The sequence below is a fragment of the Ursus americanus genome, chromosome 33 (genome assembly GCF_024610735.1).
Source record: "Ursus americanus isolate L20-20 chromosome 33, mUrsAme1.1.p, whole genome shotgun sequence".
NCBI lineage: Eukaryota > Metazoa > Chordata > Mammalia > Carnivora > Ursidae > Ursus > Ursus americanus.
Window position 1 is genome coordinate 1,029,596 of NC_142159.1, and position 21,015 is coordinate 1,050,610.

The following is a 21,015-nucleotide window of genomic DNA, read 5'->3' on the forward strand; positions in this document are numbered from 1 at the left end:
CTAGCCACCAAGGCTGCCCGGAAAGGCTCTGCCATGGGGTGGATGCGAGAACCCATCTCTCTGTAGCAATCACAGATATTCAGGAGACTGACATTCACTCTGTCAGTCAACAGTGAATGCCCACTACAAGGAAGCCATTGAATGGGCCTTGGGGATGGTATAAAATCAAAACCACCTCTGTACTCAGTAATCCCCGACTGTATTAGATAGATGAAACTTCTACCTCCTTCATTCCCTACCACTGACCAAATGACACCGGGGCAGTGAACTGTAGAAAGCAGCCAATCTTAAACGTCTTTGACTAGGAGTGCTCAAGGATGTGAACACTGTTCCCATCAGTTCCCTAACACATTCCATTCTCTAACATTAAGAAGCTTAGACCCTTAGAGCTAAGAGAGAGGCAGGAGGACATTTAGTCCAATTCCCTTATTTTATGGATTAGGAAACAAGAGGTCCAGGAAAAAAAAGAGTGACTTGCTTCAAGGACACAAAGTTTGACAAGATGGCTAAAATATCTCTTTTTGTAAGCATTATTATAACTTATTCTGACTTTAAGAAACACACATTTGTATTAAAAAGCTGTTATTCATACTTCTAGCTATTGCCTTCACCCAACCTGTTCTGGTGAATTCTTTCAACCAACCAACACAGCTCTGGGGAAGAGAAAGGGGGAGGATAGTGACAGTGATTGAAATCTCACACACTTGGGTGTTTTCCACGGGTTATCTCATTATCCTCACAGGATTCTGCCTTAATAAACGAGCAAACCGGTGATTCAGGACATCTAACTTGCCAAGTGCTAAGAACTATCCCGGTTCTCTCTAAAAGCCCACACTCCAGCTCCAACCTCACTGCTGACATCACCGATTAAAAAGCAGCCTCTTGATTTAGGACAGAACATGCTCACTACCATTTTCAAAAGCAGAATCACCCCTTCCTGCTAATAATCTTTTCCAAAATGTAAACCAACAACTGTTTACATCCCTGTTTTCCTTGGGCTTGGCTTATCACTGAATAAAAAAACAGAGTACGAATTGTAAAGTTTTTCACCAAATGAAAGTAAGACATATTCTCGCCATAAATGCAATAGAAAGACCAGAAAAGCCCATTGCCCCCAAAGAGAACCAAAGAAAGGACTGTGTCCTTTCTAATCACTACGAAGTCAGAGAACTTGCAAATCTCACTTTACTCCCCAGATCCTTTCCCAACGAAATGAGCAACAATTACCTCATTTGAATTTAATCCATCAGTTGCAGCCAGAGGCACTTTCCCATGCAGCACTGTGCCAGTCACCTCTTTTATTCCAAATCCTGGGGAATCAAGGTCCTCCTTGATCCACATTCTAGCGGGGGAAGACTCCTCTAGAACAGGAGTTCCTTCTTCTGAGATAGGCACTGGATCAGTGTGGGCAGTATCTCCCAGGAAGGGTACACCAGCAGGGAATACTTCCTCAATAGCAGGCACTGCAGCAGCTGGGGCTGCAGGTGCCTCCGGGGTGGGAGCTCTAACAGCCGGGGCTGCAGGTGCCTCTGGGGTGGGAGCTCCATCAGCTGGGGTGATAGGCTCCTCCGGGGTGGGCGCTCTATCAGCTGGGGTGATAGGCTCCTCCGGGGTGGGTGCTCTATCAGCTGGGGTGATAGGCTCCTCCGGGGTGGGTGCTCTATCAGCTGGGGTGATAGGCTCCTCCGGGGTGGGTGCTCTATCAGCTGGGGTGATAGGCTCCTCCGGGGTGGGTGCTCTATCAGCTGGGGTGATAGGCTCCTCTGGGGTGGGTGCTCTATCAGCCAGGGCTGCAGGCTCCTCCGGGGTGGGCACTCTATCAGCCAGGGCTGCAGGCTCCTCAGAGGTGGGCACTGCAGCAGCTGGGGTGACAGGCTCCTCCGGGGTGGGTACTACAGAGGCTGGGGTGACAGGCTCCTCTGGGGTGGGCACTCTATCAGCTGGGGTGACAGGAACCTCCGGGGTGGGCACTCTAACAGCTGGGGTGACAGGATCCTCCGGGGTGGGCACTGCAGCAGCCAGGGTGACAGATCCCTCTGGGATGTCATCCCTTGAGGTGGGCACTGCAGCAGCTGGAGCAGTCCCTTCAGAAGCAGGCACTACAACAGCTGGGGCAGCAGCCAGGACATCCTGCTCTACAGTGACCACTGAAGCAACAGGGACATGTGCCTCTACGGCAGCCCCCGGAGCAACTGGGACGTCTGCCTCCGGGAAAGGCACTGCAGCAGCCCCAGCAGCTCCGTCTGGGGCAGGCGCCGCAGCAACCGGGACATCGGCCGCTGGGACGAACACTGCAGCATCTAGGGCATCTTCTGGAGTGGGCGCTGCAGCAGCTGGGGCAGGCTTCCGTGGGACGGGTATCCATTCCTCCAAAACTGGTCCAGTACTACTGGCCTCGGTAACTTGTTCCTCCAGAAAGATACTCAGCAACGATTCTGAATCTCTCATTTCTGTCTCCTCGCCTTCCGACGAGGCCACATTCAGCTTGGGCTTTGAATCATTTACGGCTTCCACTCCACCTCTGCTATGTCCTAAGCCACCAACCAGCAGGGGCAGAGTCAGAGTATCTGACTCTGCAGACTTCTGGAGATCCTGGAAGATCTGCTCCGGGAAGGCTCTGTGAACACGTGCTGGGGCTTGGTCCTCCAAAAGCTTGTCTTCGTAGCTCAGCTCTTGCCCCTCCCCATCCTCATCACACACTTCCTCCTTGGACAATTCACAAGGATCCACATTTCCCAAGGAAGTCAGACTGCTATTTTCTTGATTAATAGCTCCTTTCTCACTTTCCAAATGAATCTCATCTGTTAGTAAATGTGAATCATATGAGAACACCTCTACTTCGGATCCTGAGGTAACATCTGTTAGTTCATAGCTAAAAGCACAATTGAGGGGGACCCTCTCAACATACTCGTCAACATTCCCCTCAGAGTGACTGCAGTCCACCTGGGACAAACTGCCATTTTCTTTGGCCAGCTCAGCTACAAAGCCTAATAAGTCATCTTCCTGGGAAGCCCTGTGATCAGAGTTGGGCAGTGCTCCTGGGTCCAGCTTTCCCAGTGACTCCAGATCAGCTGGGTGTCTGAACTTAAATTCCCCTGCAGTCTCGGGGCTAGAAGGCACTTTTTCACGCTCCTCCTCACTAGCAGTGGAAGTGTCTCTCTTGGTATCAGAGTAGACAATAAGTTCCATAGCATTAGGCACCTGAGAAGAATCCAGGGCATTAAAATATTCATAATCCAATCCAGTATCAGAGTCTTTCACCCTTACATTTAAAAGGCCTATGTGTCCCTCTTCTAAGGCAGCCCCTGGAAAATGACTAACTACAAGTGCATTGTCTGCAGCCTGGGATGGGGCCAGCCCTTCAGAAGCGGCTTGACTCTCCAGCTCAGCTAGAGGGGTTACTCCTTCTTCACATAAACACTCCTTTTCAAGTTCAAGAAACATCTGCACTGAATCTGTGTCAGAGAGCTGCTCTGAATCACTGGGACCAACGGTACATTCTAAGTCGGAAACGAGACCCTCCAGCCCCTGAGCAGTTCTGTTTGTCAGCTCACCTACAGCTCTCTCACCTGGGAGACCACAACTGTAATCCAGAGGTGTGTCCTCGAGAACAGAAGCCAAATGGTTCTTATCTGATTGTAGGTCCTCAGAGCAACCACTCTGACCAAGAGCTAAGTGGTCAAAAGTGCTCAGGACAGCAGCTGAGCAACTGGCCCCATCCTCTGCCACTGCTACGGTGTTTGCCTGTTCTCTTTCTTCAAAAATATCTGCCAGGCTGGTCTTTTTCTCATCTGCCGTTAGAAAAATCTTTCCTCTCTCTGACAGCTTCTCTTCCTCCCACTCCTCCTCAGCCTCCATCATGATCCACCGCTCATCCTCCTCAAACTTTAGCTCAGACTCTGTTTTCTCTCTCAGGCTGGGAGTTATGAGAATATGTAATTCTGGATCCAACAGCTCTTCACTCAGGCAAGGGGAGAGAGGTGGCATTTCCACAGTGCAGGCTGTGTCCCCAAGGGGGTGCTGCTTCTCACTGAAGCCTCCCTTAGCTAAACTTTTTGTGGCTCTGGGCCAGGTTGCACTTGAGAAACTGTGTTCCTGCATTACATCTGTGTTACCACTTGCTGCTGCAGCTTCTGATTCTAAAGGCTGGAATTCATGGGGAGAATGCTCACCGTGCGGCTGCGATCTGACGTCTTGGCACCCTCCGCTTAAAATTTTCACATCCTGCACTTCTGGAGTCTCTATGGATTTGGACACATGTTCCAGAGTCACTGACTCTGACTGAGGTTCCCTGTGGTCCAAATGACCAGAACTTTCTGTTAATGCAGAACTGGATTCCTTCTTCTCTTGCAAGGAAGGATTTGAAGCACCAGCTTCTGAAACCTCACTGAGAGAAGCTTCTATCCTTTCTGCAAATTCTGGGAAATTAGGTGGCATGAAGGACTTCCATGATCTCCTGTTAACATTGTCTTTGCGTTCTGCATTTGGTCGCCTTCTGGGTGGCACGGGTGCTGACTTCTGCACATCGCTGCTTAACTTTAGTGCATCAAATATTATTCTTTCATCCAGCTTTTTGCCTTCTGGGGCTCTAGATTCAAAAACATTAGATGCTGCTCCTAACGTACCATTGCTGGATATAGTACTTCCTTCCACCTTTTCCATGGTGCTTTTCGATGTCTGATTAAGCTTTGACCCCTGGTCAATTTGTTCATTTATCCTCATTGTATCATATATAGATCGTTGTGGAACATAACAATCCTCTATATAGCCATCCTCTTCCTCTCCTTTCCCCAGGCAGGTGGGGTTCTGCCTTAAACAGTCTGGTCTGCTGAGTGGCTTACCCATACTTTTTCAATCAAGATGAAATATCAACCTTTTAAAAGTTTTTCACCAATTACCCAAAAACGCATTCTGCGTAAGTTAAAAATCCTTTTACACGTTCACAACCGGGGACCACCAATTCGATCTGCCTTCCAGAAAGGCCTGCGAGTCCAACTCTGAAACCATTCTGGGAGAAGCTCTAAGAGAAACAGCTTTTTCCTCATAGGCTAACAGCCTCATAGTTGCAGACAGTTAAGTGGTATAATTTAGTCAACAAACATAAAATAATTCCTTGTATGGCTTCTTTTGTGTGTGTGTCTTTTAAGAGCACTGCTCTTTCTAATTCAGTCAGTAAAAACCAAAAAAAACAAAAAACAAAACCCATCTGATATTGACAAGTCTTTTTCAGAATCTAGTTCCACTCACTTCTCACCCAGAGTTGGAAGAAGCTTTATACCAATTGTGTCCTTTAATAACAATGGCACAGCCTCTCCAGTCTTCAAGTATGGCCCAAGCTCCTAAGAATTCCTTTCACTTTATCCTCAGTTCCAGTCCTGGAGAGTCCAGCTGGTCTGAATTAGCCATTCGTCCTCCCTAGTTCGGGTGTTTGCATTTGAACTGGGCTGGTCGGCGGATATTCCTGCAACTTTAAACACAGGAAGTCCTTCATTCGGGGCCAGCTTGGGGCTTCCTGTCTCCAAAACATCATGGCATTGTTGTGGCTCCCAGAACAGCCCAGCGTTGTGGCCGCAAAACAAGGCAAGTGGAGCCCGGCGCCGGGCCTTTGAGAGGCCGGCAGGCTGCAGCAGCGGCCGAGGGCCAGTCCAAGCGCTCGCTCAGCGCGGCCCACTCCCCCGCGCCATGCCGCGCGCCCCGAGAGCCAGGGATGCCTCACCGCAGCCTGGCAGGTGGCTCCGGGCCGCCGGCCTCCAGTCCCGCGCTCAGGAAGTTAGTTTGTCCCTCCGGCAGCTGAGTCCCGCGTGCTGTGGGCGCCGCCTCCCCCGCCGCCGCCAGTCCCCGGCCCGCAGCCGCCGCGCCGTGGGCTGCATGTCAAGCAGCCGCCTCTATTCTCCGCCACCGCCGGCCCCGCGGCCCCGCCGTCCTCCCCGCCCGCAGCTGTTACGGTCCCGGCATGCAAACTTCTGGCTGGGAACAAAAGGCTCCGCTCGGGCCGGGCGGGGGCGAGCCCTCCTCCCTCGCACAGAGCGGCCCGCTCGCCCGCCGCTCGCTGCAAGTGCTGGGCTGGCGGGCGGCTCTCCTCCCCCTTCCCCGCGCCGCCGCGCCGCCGCGCCGCGCCGCCCCGCCCGGGCAGCCCCCCTGGAAGCCCGGGAGCGCGACGCGGAGAGCCAAGGGGAGGAGGGCGGAGGCGGAGGCGGAGCCGCGGCGGGAGCAAGGAAAGGGAGCGACCCAAGCCGAGAGGGAGGGGGCGGCGGAGAGGATTGGAGGCCGAGGCGGCGGGGGCGGCGCTTCCGCGCGGTTCGGGGCCAGGGAGTCCGGGCGCCAGCCGCTCGCCTCACCAAGCCCACGCCCACCGCGCCCCAGGGCCCGAGGGAGAGCCCCGCCCCCCAAGAGGGCGAGAGGAGGGGGGCGGTACCCGCGCGAGGCTCGGCCGCGCCGCGCAAATCCCCTGACAAAGGAAAGCCCCGCCCTCCTCCCTCTGGCCCGACCCCCTGCCGCCCCCGCCGCGTCCGGACCCGCCGGGCTCCGAGCCCAGCCCAAGGACGAGCGAACCCAGAGAGGCGTCCCCGCCTCTCCACAGCCAGCGGGTTCTGGCAGGGGCCGTTCGGGGCCACATCTGCCGGCGGGGTTGCGCCGGCTGCGACGGGCCGCACGCATGGCTCCTGGCTCCAGCTCTACCACCAAAGGCTGTCCTAGTCCCTCCAATGTCACCTTTAGCGCGCTCCTGCCGGGCCCAAGAACATTAGCCTTAAATCCGGCACTTTCCTGATACCCGAAGGCATTCTGTTACGCCCAGAGGCCAAGTTACTGGATGAACTCTAGGCACCTTCTCCCTTTCCCTTCTTTGTACATCAGGTCTTGGTCCATCCTCCCACCAGAATTTCTCTGCCTGCAGACTTGAGAGGTGGCAATGACTGAGGAAGGGGGGCGGGGCGGTGGAGACGCCGGCAGCGGAGACCCACGCCCTAACACCTGGGCTCCTTTATTGCGGCGCACATCCAAGGAAACCTGAGCCTCCCTGGAGCCAGCTCAAAAGCATGTGTCTGTATTTCAAGTCTCAAAACGGAAAATACGAGAGAAAACTGGCCCACAATCCGGGCCACAGCTTTTTGGCTTTTAGAAAAGCCATCTAATCACCTGGTGACTGTTAAACCAGGAAAGTACAAAGGGCAACCCAGGAAACTGTCCAACAGAGGCAGCTGCATTTCTGAAGGGGTGCAATACTCGGCTCCCTTTGTGATGGTCACTTTATGATTTTATGAAGGAAAAGCAACAAAGTCTATTAAAATTTCTGAATCTCTTTTCAACCATGTGGTCAATATAGATGGTTAAACTTATGTAAAAGTTATTTCTATCCTTTACACAAACAGTGAGTGAAGCCAAGAGTTGGCATATGGAGATCTGGCAGTGAACCCCTGAGTTGAGCCTTAGGCTTAACTTAGAGTGCCAGAGAGGTCCTTGGCAAAAATGAGGTGTAGGCTGAAGCCTCTGGTCAGAATTAAGCAACTAAAGGGGCACCTGCCTGGCTCAATCGGTAGAGCATGTATGCCACTCTTGATCTCTGGGTCATGAGTTCTTAAAGAAAAAGAATTAAGCAACTTAAAAAAGATCGTTCACTGACAAAATGTGTTATACTTCATTTCTCAATTCAAAAGAGACTGCTGATCAATTCTGCCCTCTCAAATCCAAAAGACTATCTCCCCATCTGTAAACTGAAAGGGAAGGGTATAGACTAGATTGTGTCTTGATAGCCTTTCTAACTTTTTCTTTAGTTCTGAAAGTTTTAAAGAAGCCATACCAGAATCCTGAGTCTTCCTGGTGCTATACTACAAGGCACTGGAAACCTTGTCCCCTGAGGAACAAACAGTAGAAAGAACCAAGAATGCTTGACCTACAGAAGGTTCCAGGCAATGTGATCAACATGAAGTGTCTGATGGGCTGGGATGTGGGAGGAAGGAGGCTTGTTCTGGATGTCTCCTTAAGCTGGCACACTAAGATTCAAGGGCAGATTTGGAACCAACAAAAAGCCTTCTCACAGCTATTCAAAGAATAGAGTGTCCCCTAAAGCGATGACTTTCCTGACCCTGGAGGTGTTTGAGCAGAAATTCATGCAATCATTTGGCAAGGATTTGGGGGAAACAAATCCTCTATCAGTTTGTTTGGGGTGAATTTTAAGGTCCCTTCTAACTCTGACAAAATGTGATCCTAAGGTATGATCCGCTTACAGATCTGATACTTAACATTTCAGGGAAGCTGGGTCTTAATTTTCCTTTAATTATTCAGTACAACTGGAAAAACCCAGGGAAGGCAAGATCAATTTCACTAGCAAGTCTCCCTGGCCAAATACACTCACTTAAGTGTTCAGATATCATAACAGACTGTTTAGTGTGCCAGGGCCCCTCTGGTTGGAAGAATCTGAGGAATTCTGGCTCTCGACTGGGGTGGGTGGTTATTCCATCATAAAGAATGATCTTGATGCGGAATCACAAACTTCATGGCCAGAAATTCCTTTCCTGTTTCCTCACCCAGTCAGGTGCCAACCAATTCAGTCTTCTTAATCCCTCCCCACACCTATCTATCTACCTTATTCTCACTACTCTGGCCAAATGCTCCATATTGTAATATAAATAAGCATAGCATTGTAACAACTATGAAGTTCAAAATTCAAAGTATTTATTGGCTTAAGTTATACTCTGACTAAAGTGTTAAGAGATTATTATAGAGAAATCTCCCCAAAGTTCAAACACAGTCTTATAGAAAGGATTACATAAAGTTGCCCAATTCTCTCCCCGACCACAAAAAAAGAAGTCAGAGGGTGCTATCTGAGTGCACTGCTCCTTTTTTATCATCAGTATGTGTTTAGGAGGAAATCAGGAGAGGAAGCACAGGGCTCTTTCCTCCATGTCTTTTTTTTTTTTTTTTTAATCTGTTCATGAGTTTCTCTTTAGTTTTGGTATGTGGAACTCTGCCAATAGCCATCTCAGTGACTGAAATAAATACCTGATATAGCTTTCAGCCTCTTGTTACCCTGATAGCTTCAACAAAAAAAGCATCTGTTCATTTCACATGCTGTGTGTAAACTTTTCAAAAGACAAGTACAGGGAGCTCCAGAGAACCTCTTTGGATGCTTCCCCCACTCCTGTAACCACAAATATAAGTGCTGAAGCCAAATTTCAAATTAGTTTCCAGTTAGTTGATTACAGAGTTCAAAGAATTCTCTACTTATTTTGAAATTCCTAAGACCAAAATTTGGTTGGATTTTCTTTCAGTGAACTTAGAAGAAAGAACAATCCTGGCCCTTCCTGCTGTCTTCTTAATTAAAGACAGCCGGGTGGAGTCTCCTCACACCCTAACACAGCTCCCTCTCCAAGTTTTGAACCCGACATTTTGCCTTTGCTCCAGTCTTAAACCACCAGCCCCCTAGGACAATCTGGAGACCCCAGATCCACACTTCCCCAGATTCTTTACTATCTTTTCATGTACCCCTCTCTCTTGGGAGGATTAATTCTGATTAGAGGAGGATACAGAAGACTGGTTACATCTTGCACATTTTAAATCTATGAAATGCCTTTCATCTTAGGCTCGCTAGACTTTACAAGCACTTATTTAGTGGCAAGTGGAAACTCCACAGTATTAGTCTGTACCTGTTGGGCATCAGTAACTACCATCCTGAGGTGTTTTTATTACATAAAGATGGCTACAGAGTGGCTCATTAAGCAATACAATGTGATGTGAAGCTTCTTTTAAATGGGATACTAAGGATTTTGATGCTCTGTGAGCTCACATGTATTTCCAAACCCATGAGAAAACTTTCCACACACTCTGCAGGAACTCTCATGACCCCTGTAAGCCCTTTCCTGCTTGCAGACTTTCCAAAAGACAGTATATTAATCCCTCTTTTAGCCACTCACCAAGACAGTAATGACAAAAGCACCAGGCTCTGCAAATTAGAAAAGACTGGACAGAAGAGTGGAGGGAAGGAAGGCAGGGGGAGTCAGGGAAGCCTTTATGGAGGGAATTACATTTACTCACTAGGATGTGTATATGTAGAGATGGTGAAGACAGGATTTCTAAGTGAAAGGCTAGAGGCAGGGACCTTAAAGAAGCAAATTCAAAGTCAGCATGGCTTCAGTACAGGGCATATTGAAAGGGAAAAATGAGAGGTCAGAATGGTAAGTAGCTCAAGGCCAGTTCAACAAGGCCCTTGAGTGCCAAGCATGAATTTATGCTTTATTCAGAAAATCATTATGACACTGAGATTTACTTAAACTTACCAGGAGCTCATGAGAGTTACTGAGTGGTGGGAGGAAAGTTTCCTAAGAATTTGGGACTAGGTACTCATTAAACTGCCATTTAATATACATGATCGCATTTTAAAAATCCAAATTCTTAAATTATAAATGAAGCTTGAGTTGGTAAACTTACTTGTCCAAAGTAGCATAGCTAGTGAAAGCCCAGGCTCTTAGGATTTGAGCTTATGTCTGATGCTGCTGCATTGGTGTATGTACAGAATAAGCTGCAGGTGGGGGAAACTGAAGGTGGAACAATCAGGAGGACTTTGTAGTTCAGGCAAGAGGTAACAAAAGCCTGAACTCGTGAAAATGAGGAAGGGAGCTGAGAAGGAAATCACAGAGACAGAATATTTGGACTTCAAAACTGACCAGATAAAAGGTAGAGGTTAAGGAGTAAATAAACTTAAAATAATGTTGTACCTTTCTCTTGTATTCCTGAGGGCATAATTGTCCTATAAAACGGCAGCAGAGGGGAAGAAACTATTTGAAAAGGTACACATTCAATTTAGAGTATACTGAGTGTGAAGTACTCAAAGGCAACCCACATGGAGACGTCCAGAAAGGCCCCTCACACAAAAGACTGAGGTCTGGGGTAGAGATACAGATTTGGAAGTCTCCCCCCATAGAAGAGTGAGGGGGTGGACATCCAGGGGTTAAGTGTGGAGAGAAAAGGGAAGAGGGCAGATGACAGAATTTTAGAACCACATTGGGAAGTAGGAGGACAACCAAAAAAGAAAGCAGAATAGCAGCCAGAGAAGAGAATGGAGAGAATACCATGTCAGGAAAGTAAATGCACAGGAGGGTTACGAGAAAGAAGCTATGATGTTAAATGCTGCATAACAGATGAGGAGAACGATGAGTTAGACAAGGCCACTAGCTTTGGCAACTAGGACATCAGGGAATACTTCCAAGAGAACGGTTTCAGTGCAGTGATAGCAGCTGGATCACATTAGTGGGTTAAGGATAAGCAGTGGTGAGAAAGTACTGATCCTCCCTTCTTCCTGAGACTCGGCTCCTTTGGCTTCCATGACATGATGCTGTCCTGATGCTATCTTTTTCACCTGTACTTCTTTGACCTTTGAGTTCCTCTTTCTGTCGTCTTAAGGCAAGTAATTTAATAAGACGGAGCCTTGATTCTTTTCAACTTGTTCAGCATTTACTGGGGTCTACTATGTGCTCTAAATTATGCCAGGTACCAGGGGGGAGAGTGATAAGCCACATGTGGTCAGGAGCCTACGTTCCAGTAGGGGCGGCAGATACTCATTTGGACTCACTTGTGATGAGTACTCTGAAAGGAAAGCGAACAGCACTAGGAGAGCATCAGTCAAGGGCGCCTGACAGCAGTCTTTCCTGCTCCAGGTTTGCAGGACCTCACAACTTTCACGTCTTAACAACTTCACAAAATTGCTTGGCTATTTCTATGAAACAGGCCCTTGGGGTGAACTGCCAAGAAATCTTGCTATGGGTGTCCTTTCTCCAATATTAGAAAAGGAGTTAGGATAAATAATTCAGAGAGAAGAGATTTATGAAAACTGTCTCTTTTATTTTGATACTAAAGTAATTCTTGCCATTGATCAACAACCAACAAACTTAGGTTTGAATGTAAAGAACTGGACGCAAATGAGAGCTTTTCCTTTGGGAATGAACGAACTGCAAGATGACAGAGACATTAAATGGGTCACTTAGATAGATGCAATGAATTCAAGCTTGAGGAGGCCTCAGAGAAGTCAATTTCTTTGAATTCTTAGCACCTTCTTCCCTTAACTCATATATACATATAACCGAATATTAAAAACATGTCTGCTGAAACTGTGAAGAATTAAAGCTTTTCTGTAAAACTATCTGGATCTAGTATATATGCTTGGCAGAGAGATTAATTATATCTGTGTTTTTTAAGCTGCTTTCCTCTGAAACTAAGCTGATACCTTTTCCCCTCACACCTCAATGTTTTAATTCAAGATTGATTAATATTAAGAGGTGTCTCTCCCAAAGATGCTGACTTGGTAGTTGCCATTGTATGGCAACAGAAGATAACATGGCCTATGTTAAAAGCTAATTAGGCCAAGGACCCTGAGATCATTAAAGCTGATCTGATGAGTAACTCTGAGTTACTGGGGAAGTCACTGAGCTGGTAGTGGCTTCTGGTTAATTCTGGTTAATGATATGAAAATAACACTGATTTGTAGAGCACATAAGCCAAGGTCAAAATGGTCTCAGAAAAACATGCTGGCTGTGGGATTTTTTTTTTTTTAAAGATTTTATTTATTTATTCGACAGAGATAGAGACAGCCAGCGAGAGAGGGAACACAAGCAGGGGGAGTGGGAGAGGAAGAAGCAGGCCCATAGCGGAGGAGCCTGATGTGGGGCTCGATCCCATAACTCCGGGATCACGCCCTGAGCCAAAGGCAGACGCTTAACCGCTATGCCACCCAGGCGCCCCTGGCTGTGGGATTTTGATATGAATAAGTTAACAAGTTAATGAATAAGTAAGCAAACAAGTATATGTATGTATGTGTACATAAAGTATATTTAAAGTTGTGTTACGAGTCATGACCTGTACTGCCTATATACTGCAACTCTAAGGTTAGAAACCAGCTCTACACTCGTTCCCCACAAAAACTGCTCAGGAAAGCTGTCTGTCCATCCACTTGTTTCACTGCTGCCACTGAGCTAATTTTACTGTACCCTCACAATTTCCATTTTTCCAAAAAGAGAAAGAACTAATCTAATCGGGAACTGGGTCTTTGAGCAAATCTTCTGGAGAATAATTATCTCTAGGCACAAAGGGCATAACTTCTTATTAAAAAGATTTCATAATATTCTAATTTGTATGCCTGGATACATTTTTTTTTTAAAAATAAGAGATTATTATCATTTATTGAGCACTTAATATATGCCCAGTGCTTTCATCTACATCACTTCATTTAACTCTCATAAAAACTCTAAAGGTATGATTTATCATTTCACATTTTATAGTTTAAGTAACTATACAGAGAGGTTAAATAATTTCCCCCAAGGTCACTTAGCTAGTAAATGATAGAGCCAGAATTTAAAGCTGGGTATTTCTGACTCAAACTCTTTTTTTTTTTTTTTTTAATACAGTAAGTTGCATGAAGTATGAAGACTCTTCCTAGCTGTGAACTAACTGGGTTGGTGACAATGACTCTAAAGTGATGGGTAACAACTACAAGACAATATTTCAGGATTTGGCTTTAAGTGCACTTGAAGTAGCAAATTTCTTTCTTTGTCTTGTTCAGGCTAATGCCAAAATGAAATTGTGTTCCTTTAACATATGTTAACTAGTAGAGAAGGAAGGGAGTCCACAGGCAAGAAAAAGAGGTTCAGAATCTAGGCTAGGATTAGAATTTCTCAGGATTCACAAGGATTTGCCTCAAGTCTTGCAAAGTAGACAGCATTTTGAATCCCAGAGCTCACATGGCTTATGAGAAATTAAGAGCACTCATCTAATCAGTCATATATTTGCTAATCTCCAAGTACATGTACACCAATATGTTAACTACTTCGAGGGACACGAAAATAAATTTATTGAGATTAGAGATGGGACAAATGCACAGAATCAGAAAACACCAAAGTTTGGCAGTCTATGATAAAGACCAAATGAGCTACACATCTTAAGTGGTTTAGGAGAACAGGAGAAGTAGTGAGCTGGGTAGATCAAGGAGGCTTTGGGGAGACATGGTACTTGAACCAAGCCTTCAGGTTTGGGTAGAAATAGGCAAAATGTATAAGGAGTGTTTGGGATAAGTGGATGGAGTGGATGGATGGTCTATGTAAGAAATAAGACTGGGAAAATAGTGGGGATCAAATATGTAGTTTCCAAGGCTGGAGAAGGAAAAGACTAGAGGCACGGATATAGACCAGTTCTGAAGGATGCCATCACTTAACCTATCAGATCAGGTGGCCCCTACACTGATCTCGGTGCAGGATAAGCACCCACAGAAAGAAGGGTGAAAACAGACAGAAGCTAGGGAAGGCACCTTGGAGGCCCAAGTTCTAAAGGCTACAGCATAATTTGTCTGTTTTTTCCATGGGAACCATGTGCGTACATGTTTGCTGTCCAATCAGAGAAGCTCTCTGCATTCCTAACAGAGGATCCTTTGTTCCAAACAGCAAGGCTCAAAAGAGACAGTCTGATAAAATCACACTGAGAGCAGGACTCCCAGCTGGTGCAGGGGCTGATGCCATTCCATAACACACCCTACAGGAAGCGGCCTGAGATACGCAGCTGATTGATTTCCACAGCAGGAGCCTTGTGGAGGGGTGGGGTGGGGACTGGTCAAGCATTAAGAGAATTCTTTAGCCACTGACTCAAATTAGTTCACCAGGATGCTGACTTTATCCAACAGATCTGTGTAAGTCACTCTCAGAACTAACACTAGTGTGTTGACTAATTTTTTAAAAGAGGGAGGAAAACCATGAAGCTTTGCCAGGCAGTGGAACTCTTTTGTCAATTAACTCTTACTTGTCATGGCATCTGAAGAGGGGGAAAAAATATCAAACCCCCACCTCTCTAGAAGTGGGCTGAATAAGATGCTAGTAGCAGCCTCTCCAGTTGTGACAATCAAAAATGTCTCTGGATTTTGCTGAATGTCCCCTAACGGGCAAAACTGCCCCCAGTTCAGAACTATTGGTCAAACATGGCCTTTGGTACCAAACAAACCTTTCCAATCCCAGCTCTAACAGTCACTTGCAGTTGGCTTGAACAAAGTATTATAACACCTTCACGTCACAGAGTTCTCTTGTCTGCAACTGGAATTTTAAATGTCTGACTGATGGGGGGAGGTTAGGGTTCGAGCTCACTTAGACTTAGGTGTCTCTCACCGTACTTGCCACTACATAGCACTGCCGCTGCACTCCCTTGTGCCTGCTTCCCGTTACACACTGTCCCCCCACAAGGCCTGGCACAGAGCAAGTGCTCAGTACGGATGGACTGAAAGGAATAAGGAGCCCCTTCCTCCCAACCCCCACCAAGGGATCCATGGACCATCACCACGTAGCACTTATTCTTATCCCAGACTGGCCAAAGTTCTGAAAGGTCCACGTTTCAATCACAGGGCTAGCAGCAGGAAAACAGCTTGTGATGGCCTAGGGAATAAGTGTATCCCATTCATCTTCCACCGCCAATACCAGAGGCTGGTATTTGAAAAGCACTCAGTAGTGGCAGTGGCTAAGTATTAAGGAAGGTGGGGAGGGAGCACATTCTTCCCATAGCTAGGTTTTCCCAACCAGGACAGCTGAGACTTGGGAAGAATCCGTTTGGCAGGAGACAGCCCTCTGGTGCAGTGATGCTTTGGTGCGGTGACCTGACACGACTCCCTGTGGGACTCATTTCATTCCTGGTGAACCAACCAACCCTAACAATAAAGTGCCCTTCAGAGCAACTTACCACACTTCCTAGAGGCTCCCTGCTTATGCTATGGCTCGTGTGCCAGCCAGCTAGCTTGAAGGTGCCTAGGATTTTTCTGAACCTAAGGCTGAGGACTAAGCCAAGGCCTGAGACTGGTTACCGTTCATTTCCAGATACAATGAGAAACAGTCCTGTTCTACAAGTCTGTGCTTATCTCAACCGTGTTCACTAAACAAATACTCAACAATAAACATAAGTTCTGCATGGAGTAAATTCTAGTTTTTCTAGAAACATATTTTTCTTCCTTCTTGTACAAAATAGTGAACCTTAGTTGCAAATGCTACATGCTGATATGATATGTGAAGAATTCCAGGAAACTCAAATCAAACTGCTCAGTCCTTTCCTTTGTTGCTTTAAAATCTTCCCTTGCTATCAAAATATGCAGACAGATTTTTGTGTGTGTGAAATCCATCAATGATTTCTTGACGATCTTCCATTTGGTTTTACTACCTTCTCTGAGGCGTGAGGCTCCTTTAAGATGATGTAATGGCTGCAATCTTGGGATTTTGCTTTGTGATGCTGATATTTAAAATACTAGTGGGGATACTTAAAATGGGGCTGGAAAAAGTTCAACATAAAGCAAACCTAAAGTCCTTAAAGTTGCCTTTTTCACCTTCTCCCCACCCATTTGCTACAGTGGGGGCAGAGAGGATTATTACAGAGTCCTGGGATTCTGGTGGGGGGTTGGGGGGTGGTCTCCGAAGGGTTATAAGTATCAGCAGCCAAACTGTGAGTTCCTGGGCTGAGGAGAGCAACTGACAGACCGTAGTCTCCCCTTAAAAGCATGGAACGAGGAAGCTTCCTGAAGTATTTCCACACAGGAAGTTCCTCTTCTCTTTAGAAACGCATCATCAACCAAACACCTGCATCAACAACTCCACGAAAAATGAACTGCTGACGCCAGGGAAAGTGCCTAGGAAATTTTAAACCAGACACGGATTAGTACTAGCAAAAATCAAGAATCCAGGGCTTGGCCTAAAGGAAGGCTGACTTAGAGGCAGTTGCTGCTACCACACAGCCTTAATCAGATTATGAGAAGGCGTCTGCTACATAAATATTTAACTTAATCAACCAGCACCTTTTCCAGCTGAATTCTAAGTTTCCCACATGTAGGTGGCAATTTTCTTCAAAGGCAGTGGTTCTCAACCAAGGGAGATTTTTGCCTTACAGGGGACGTTGAGCAGTGTCTAGAGAGACATTTTTGGTTGTTACACTGGAGAAGGGTTGCTACTGGCATCTAGTGGGTATAGACCAGGGAGGCTGCCAAACACCCTGCCGTGCACAGGACAACCCCCCACCACAAAGAACTATCCAGCCCACAATGTCAAGAGTGCCTAGGCTGAGAAATGCTGTTCTAGGGCATTCTCTTTACTTCCTTGGACCCTAGTAGTTCCTATTGGAGTAGCCTCATGGAAGGAAGGAAGGAAGGAAGGAAGGAAGGAAGGAAGGAAGGAAGGAAGGAAGGGGAGGATGGAAGAAAGAAAAAACCAGGACAGGCCAAGGGTCAGCACGAGGCTGGACAGGGGTGCCTACTCAACTTTCCTTGCTGTTGTAGAGCTGGAGATACTGAAACCTCTAGGTGACAGACAGGTCATACCAAGTGTGATTTCCTTTCTTTCCAAGGGCAGGCAGATAATGCTGATCTCATTTGCTTTATTCTCTAGTGAATCTAACTGGCAAAACCGTAGATGGGCTGATACTGTCTTTGTAATTGTTTGAAAGGCAGGAAAGTATCTTTGTGTAAATTGGCAGCCTTTCAGCTCCATGTCAGGCCCTGTCTTCTAAGAGTTTTCATGTGTGCTCAGAGGGAAGCCTAAACTCGCCTTCCATGAAGCAAAAAAATCAAATGAAGAGGTTTACAGGGCCTTCTTGTTCTGGCGTTATGGCAGGATACCAAGGTCTTCAGACAAAGGCTGTAAGCATGCGCAATCCCTGACCCCGGGCTCTGCTCAACCAGAATTAGGATTGAGAACAGTCCTAAGCAAGCCCACGGCCTTACCTATATCCCACCAGCCCAGCCTCAAAGGCAAGGAAGGAAAAGACCAACAGGCTTGGGTGCTTTCAATGCACCATTAGGTGAAGTGAACCTTTGTGAGAAACCTATGGACCCTAAAATGTTTCCATTTTTCCCACTTGTTCTTTCTTGTCACCAAGTGATGGAGTGCTGAATCTGAAGCCTGGCCCAAATTCGCAGTAAATACAAATTAACACATGTAATACAGACTACCAAGGGCATCTGGGTTTCTTGATGCTGCTCTTGATGCCCTGCTTCCCGAATGAGAGGCCACTGTGGTTCTTGGGCAGAGAGAGAGAGAAAGACAGTGTGTGTGTGTGTGTGTGTGTGTGTGTGTGTGTGTGTGTGTAGGAAGGGGTTGGTTTGAGACCCAGAATGATCTCAATTCTTGACTATAAAACTAGCACAGGGAATTTCAAGATGAGGAAAGCCTCGTGTTATCATCACAGTTAATAGATTTCTTTGGCTTCGGTTTCAGTGAAATAAAGGTCCCTCCTTTCTTGTTAGTGTCCTGTTATGCACATACAATTCCTTTTCCTCAATAATCACTGACTCTCGTTCAGGAAAACAGAATTTCCTGAAGAGATTAGCCAAAGTCTTTTCCTTCCAGTTTTCTGAAAACATACTCAACATTCTCATTTGAGATTTCTGGAATGACGGAACCCAGTAAAGCACCTAATTCAGGAAGGTTTGAGGTCTTTGCCTGTGTAGAGTGGGAGAGGACTCTCTTCCCATTTGATAATCCTTACTGGCTGCCCAGATTCTATCATTTACTCAGAAGCAACTGAGGGAAAAGCCTTTCCTTGGAATAATGACTTTCAGTTTTTCACGTTCATTTAAGGAGGAAATAACTTTTCCCACAAGCTGCCTCTCTACGCATTTCTCAGCACTACTGCACAGCCCCAAGTAAGCCTGGGGTTGTCCCCAGACCTGATTCATCTGTCCCTTCCACCCATCTGCAGTGGAGTCAGCCAGGTCAGGGCAGAGCCCGCACTTCTGTCTATAGACTCATATCCTCTTCTCTTTAGCAGATTCTGTGCTGAGAGTGTGATCCCATTAAAGGAACAAAAAAGGGCCACGGGGCTAGATCCCTGGAACCCTGGGTTCATGACCTGAAACAAAGGCCGACCCTTAACGACTGAGCCACCCAGGCGCCCCTCTGGTTTTGACTTATTAGAAACACTTTATCTGAAAGCAGAGTCACGCCTTATGAATCTGGTCTGCTGTTTTAGTGAGGGAAGATTAATCCATTGCTGGATATAGAGCACATTAACCCAGAACTCAATACTCAAACCACAAAAATGACTCAGTCCTCAGAATGGGTCCAAAAAGACCTTCCCTTTACTTAGCCTCTCAGGGACTGTGGAACTGACACACTGAGCTTTCCCCTCCCATTGTTTTCACTTCCCATGAGCTCAGCAGGAGCTGAGCCAGGAGTGTGCTCCTCCCCTCCTGACCAAAGGCCTTTGCTGGGAGGAGACAAAAACTCTTCCCAAAGCCGTTGACTTTATAAGGCGGACCTGTGGAACCAGGCTTCTGATTTGCACCCCCAACGTGAGGAGGATACACACAAGGCGCACAGCTCCACCACCCTCTTTCTCTCTCTTTTCTCCCAGTCTTGCATTTCAACGGCAGTCCCCTGCAGAGAAACACACTCTAAGGGGACCAGCTCATCAGTGTCTGGTCCCAGTCCTCACAGGGTATTGGTAGTGGGAGGCTTATTCTTAGAAATCAGCAAAACAAACACGCTATCATAAACAACTAAGCAGTGACAACTCTGAGCACTTCCAGGCTACATACTAGGCTACAAATAAAATACAGTAACGTCCAGTAATTTCTTAAAATCTTCCAGCTACATCAAAATTCAGAATGTTTCTAGCAACCTAGGATTAAATGAAAAGGAAATGATTAGTTGTCCTCAAATCCGCTCTGTATGCCTGCCTGTGGACTCTTTTTTATATTCCAGCTTGTATTTAATGCAATTTTAACAGGCTTGTTTACTTCATTTTCCAGTTCACTGAAGATGAGAAGTAAGGGACACACTGCTAAAGGCAGGCCCAGTGACAGAAGTGAGAAGTAACCGCAGGAGGGTAGAACACGGCTATCCGGATAAGAGGGAGGAACTTAGGGGGGCGCCTGGGTGGCACAGCGGTTAAGCGTCTGCCTTCGGCTCAGGGCGTGATCCTGGCGTTATGGGATCGAGCCCCACATCAGGCTCCTCCGCTGGGAGCCTGCTTCTTCCTCTCCCGCTCCCCCTGCTTGTGTTCCCTCTCTCGCTGGCTGTCTCTATCCTGTCGAATAAATAAATAAAATCTTAAAAAAAAAAAAAAAAAGAGGGAGGAACTTAGAAGCTACACACACGCTAAGACGCACTAAACAAGAACTTCAAAACCCAACTCAACCTGCACAGTGATTGAGAAACGTTCAGTACAAAGCAGCCCCAAATGTCTCTAATATCCTTGAGGATATCACCATCAGAGAGAACAGCATCATCTTTTTACTAACACTAACCTGCACTCATCAAGAAAAACGTCTACACGACATAGTGGTTAGAAGATCAGGCAAATAAAATTTAAAACAATTCCCATGTAAATCAGAATCTAGTTTGATAAAACTATTCTGAAGCCCAAAGGGAGAGGCTTCAGTTTTCTAAGAAATTCATTTATTTGGTTAGACAGCTAATCCTAAGTAAGCCAGAGCCTGTAGAAGACAGTCTCTCCTTTGAGGCGCTACAGTGGAAGAGGCAGGAACACCACATGTGATGAAGCAAGAAGGGCCACCCCGCCACTGGAATGGAGGTGTGGGCGTTTCCAAGAAGAAAACATGTGGGCTCACAGGTCTGAATTTCCCCTTCCTCCCCCTCCTTATTTGGGGCCTCGAAAATCCCAAAAATGATGACTTGTCACTCCAAAGTGCACCGTCTCCAAACACCATAGAGGGTCTTCAGCCAATGTCCCGCTTCAGAGCTGAACATCCCCTAAGTTGAGGGTCCTTCTGAAATAGCCACCCTTCTGTACTTGGGTCTTGTAACTTTTCTCAGGACTACGGGGCTCTGACCTGGTGTCAACACCACCTCTCCATCCATGTCTGTACTCAAAAGAATCCTGACAGGCAGGGGCTTTAGAGAACAAACTCTGATGGCAGGAGTATGACGGTGTACGTGGGAATAATTAACACTAGTGATGGAAACAAAGTGCTGGAAGCAGCCTTTCCACATCTACTCCGTGCACCAGGACGGAAAAGCAGTAGAGGGCCCTCCAGCAGTGGAGTGAGGCCGTTTT

At 46.8% G+C, this 21,015-nt stretch overlaps 1 protein-coding gene across 21 annotated transcripts in view; it reads right to left on the minus strand.

The window, feature by feature from the left end:
- The window catches only part of MACF1 (microtubule actin crosslinking factor 1), a 329,876-nt gene that overhangs the window by 57,228 nt on the left and 251,633 nt on the right, over window positions 1-21,015 (minus strand). The window contains exon 1 of one of the 21 annotated variants that reach the window (XM_087858410.1): window positions 1,228-6,097. The exons of the other annotated variants lie outside the window; for them this stretch is intronic. Coding sequence (XP_087714536.1) covers window positions 1,228-4,845 — 3,618 coding nt within the window. The 5' untranslated portion in view covers window positions 4,846-6,097. Of the gene's footprint in view, window positions 1-1,227; window positions 6,098-21,015 lie in introns of those variants that run through there. 21 annotated transcript variants of the gene reach the window in all.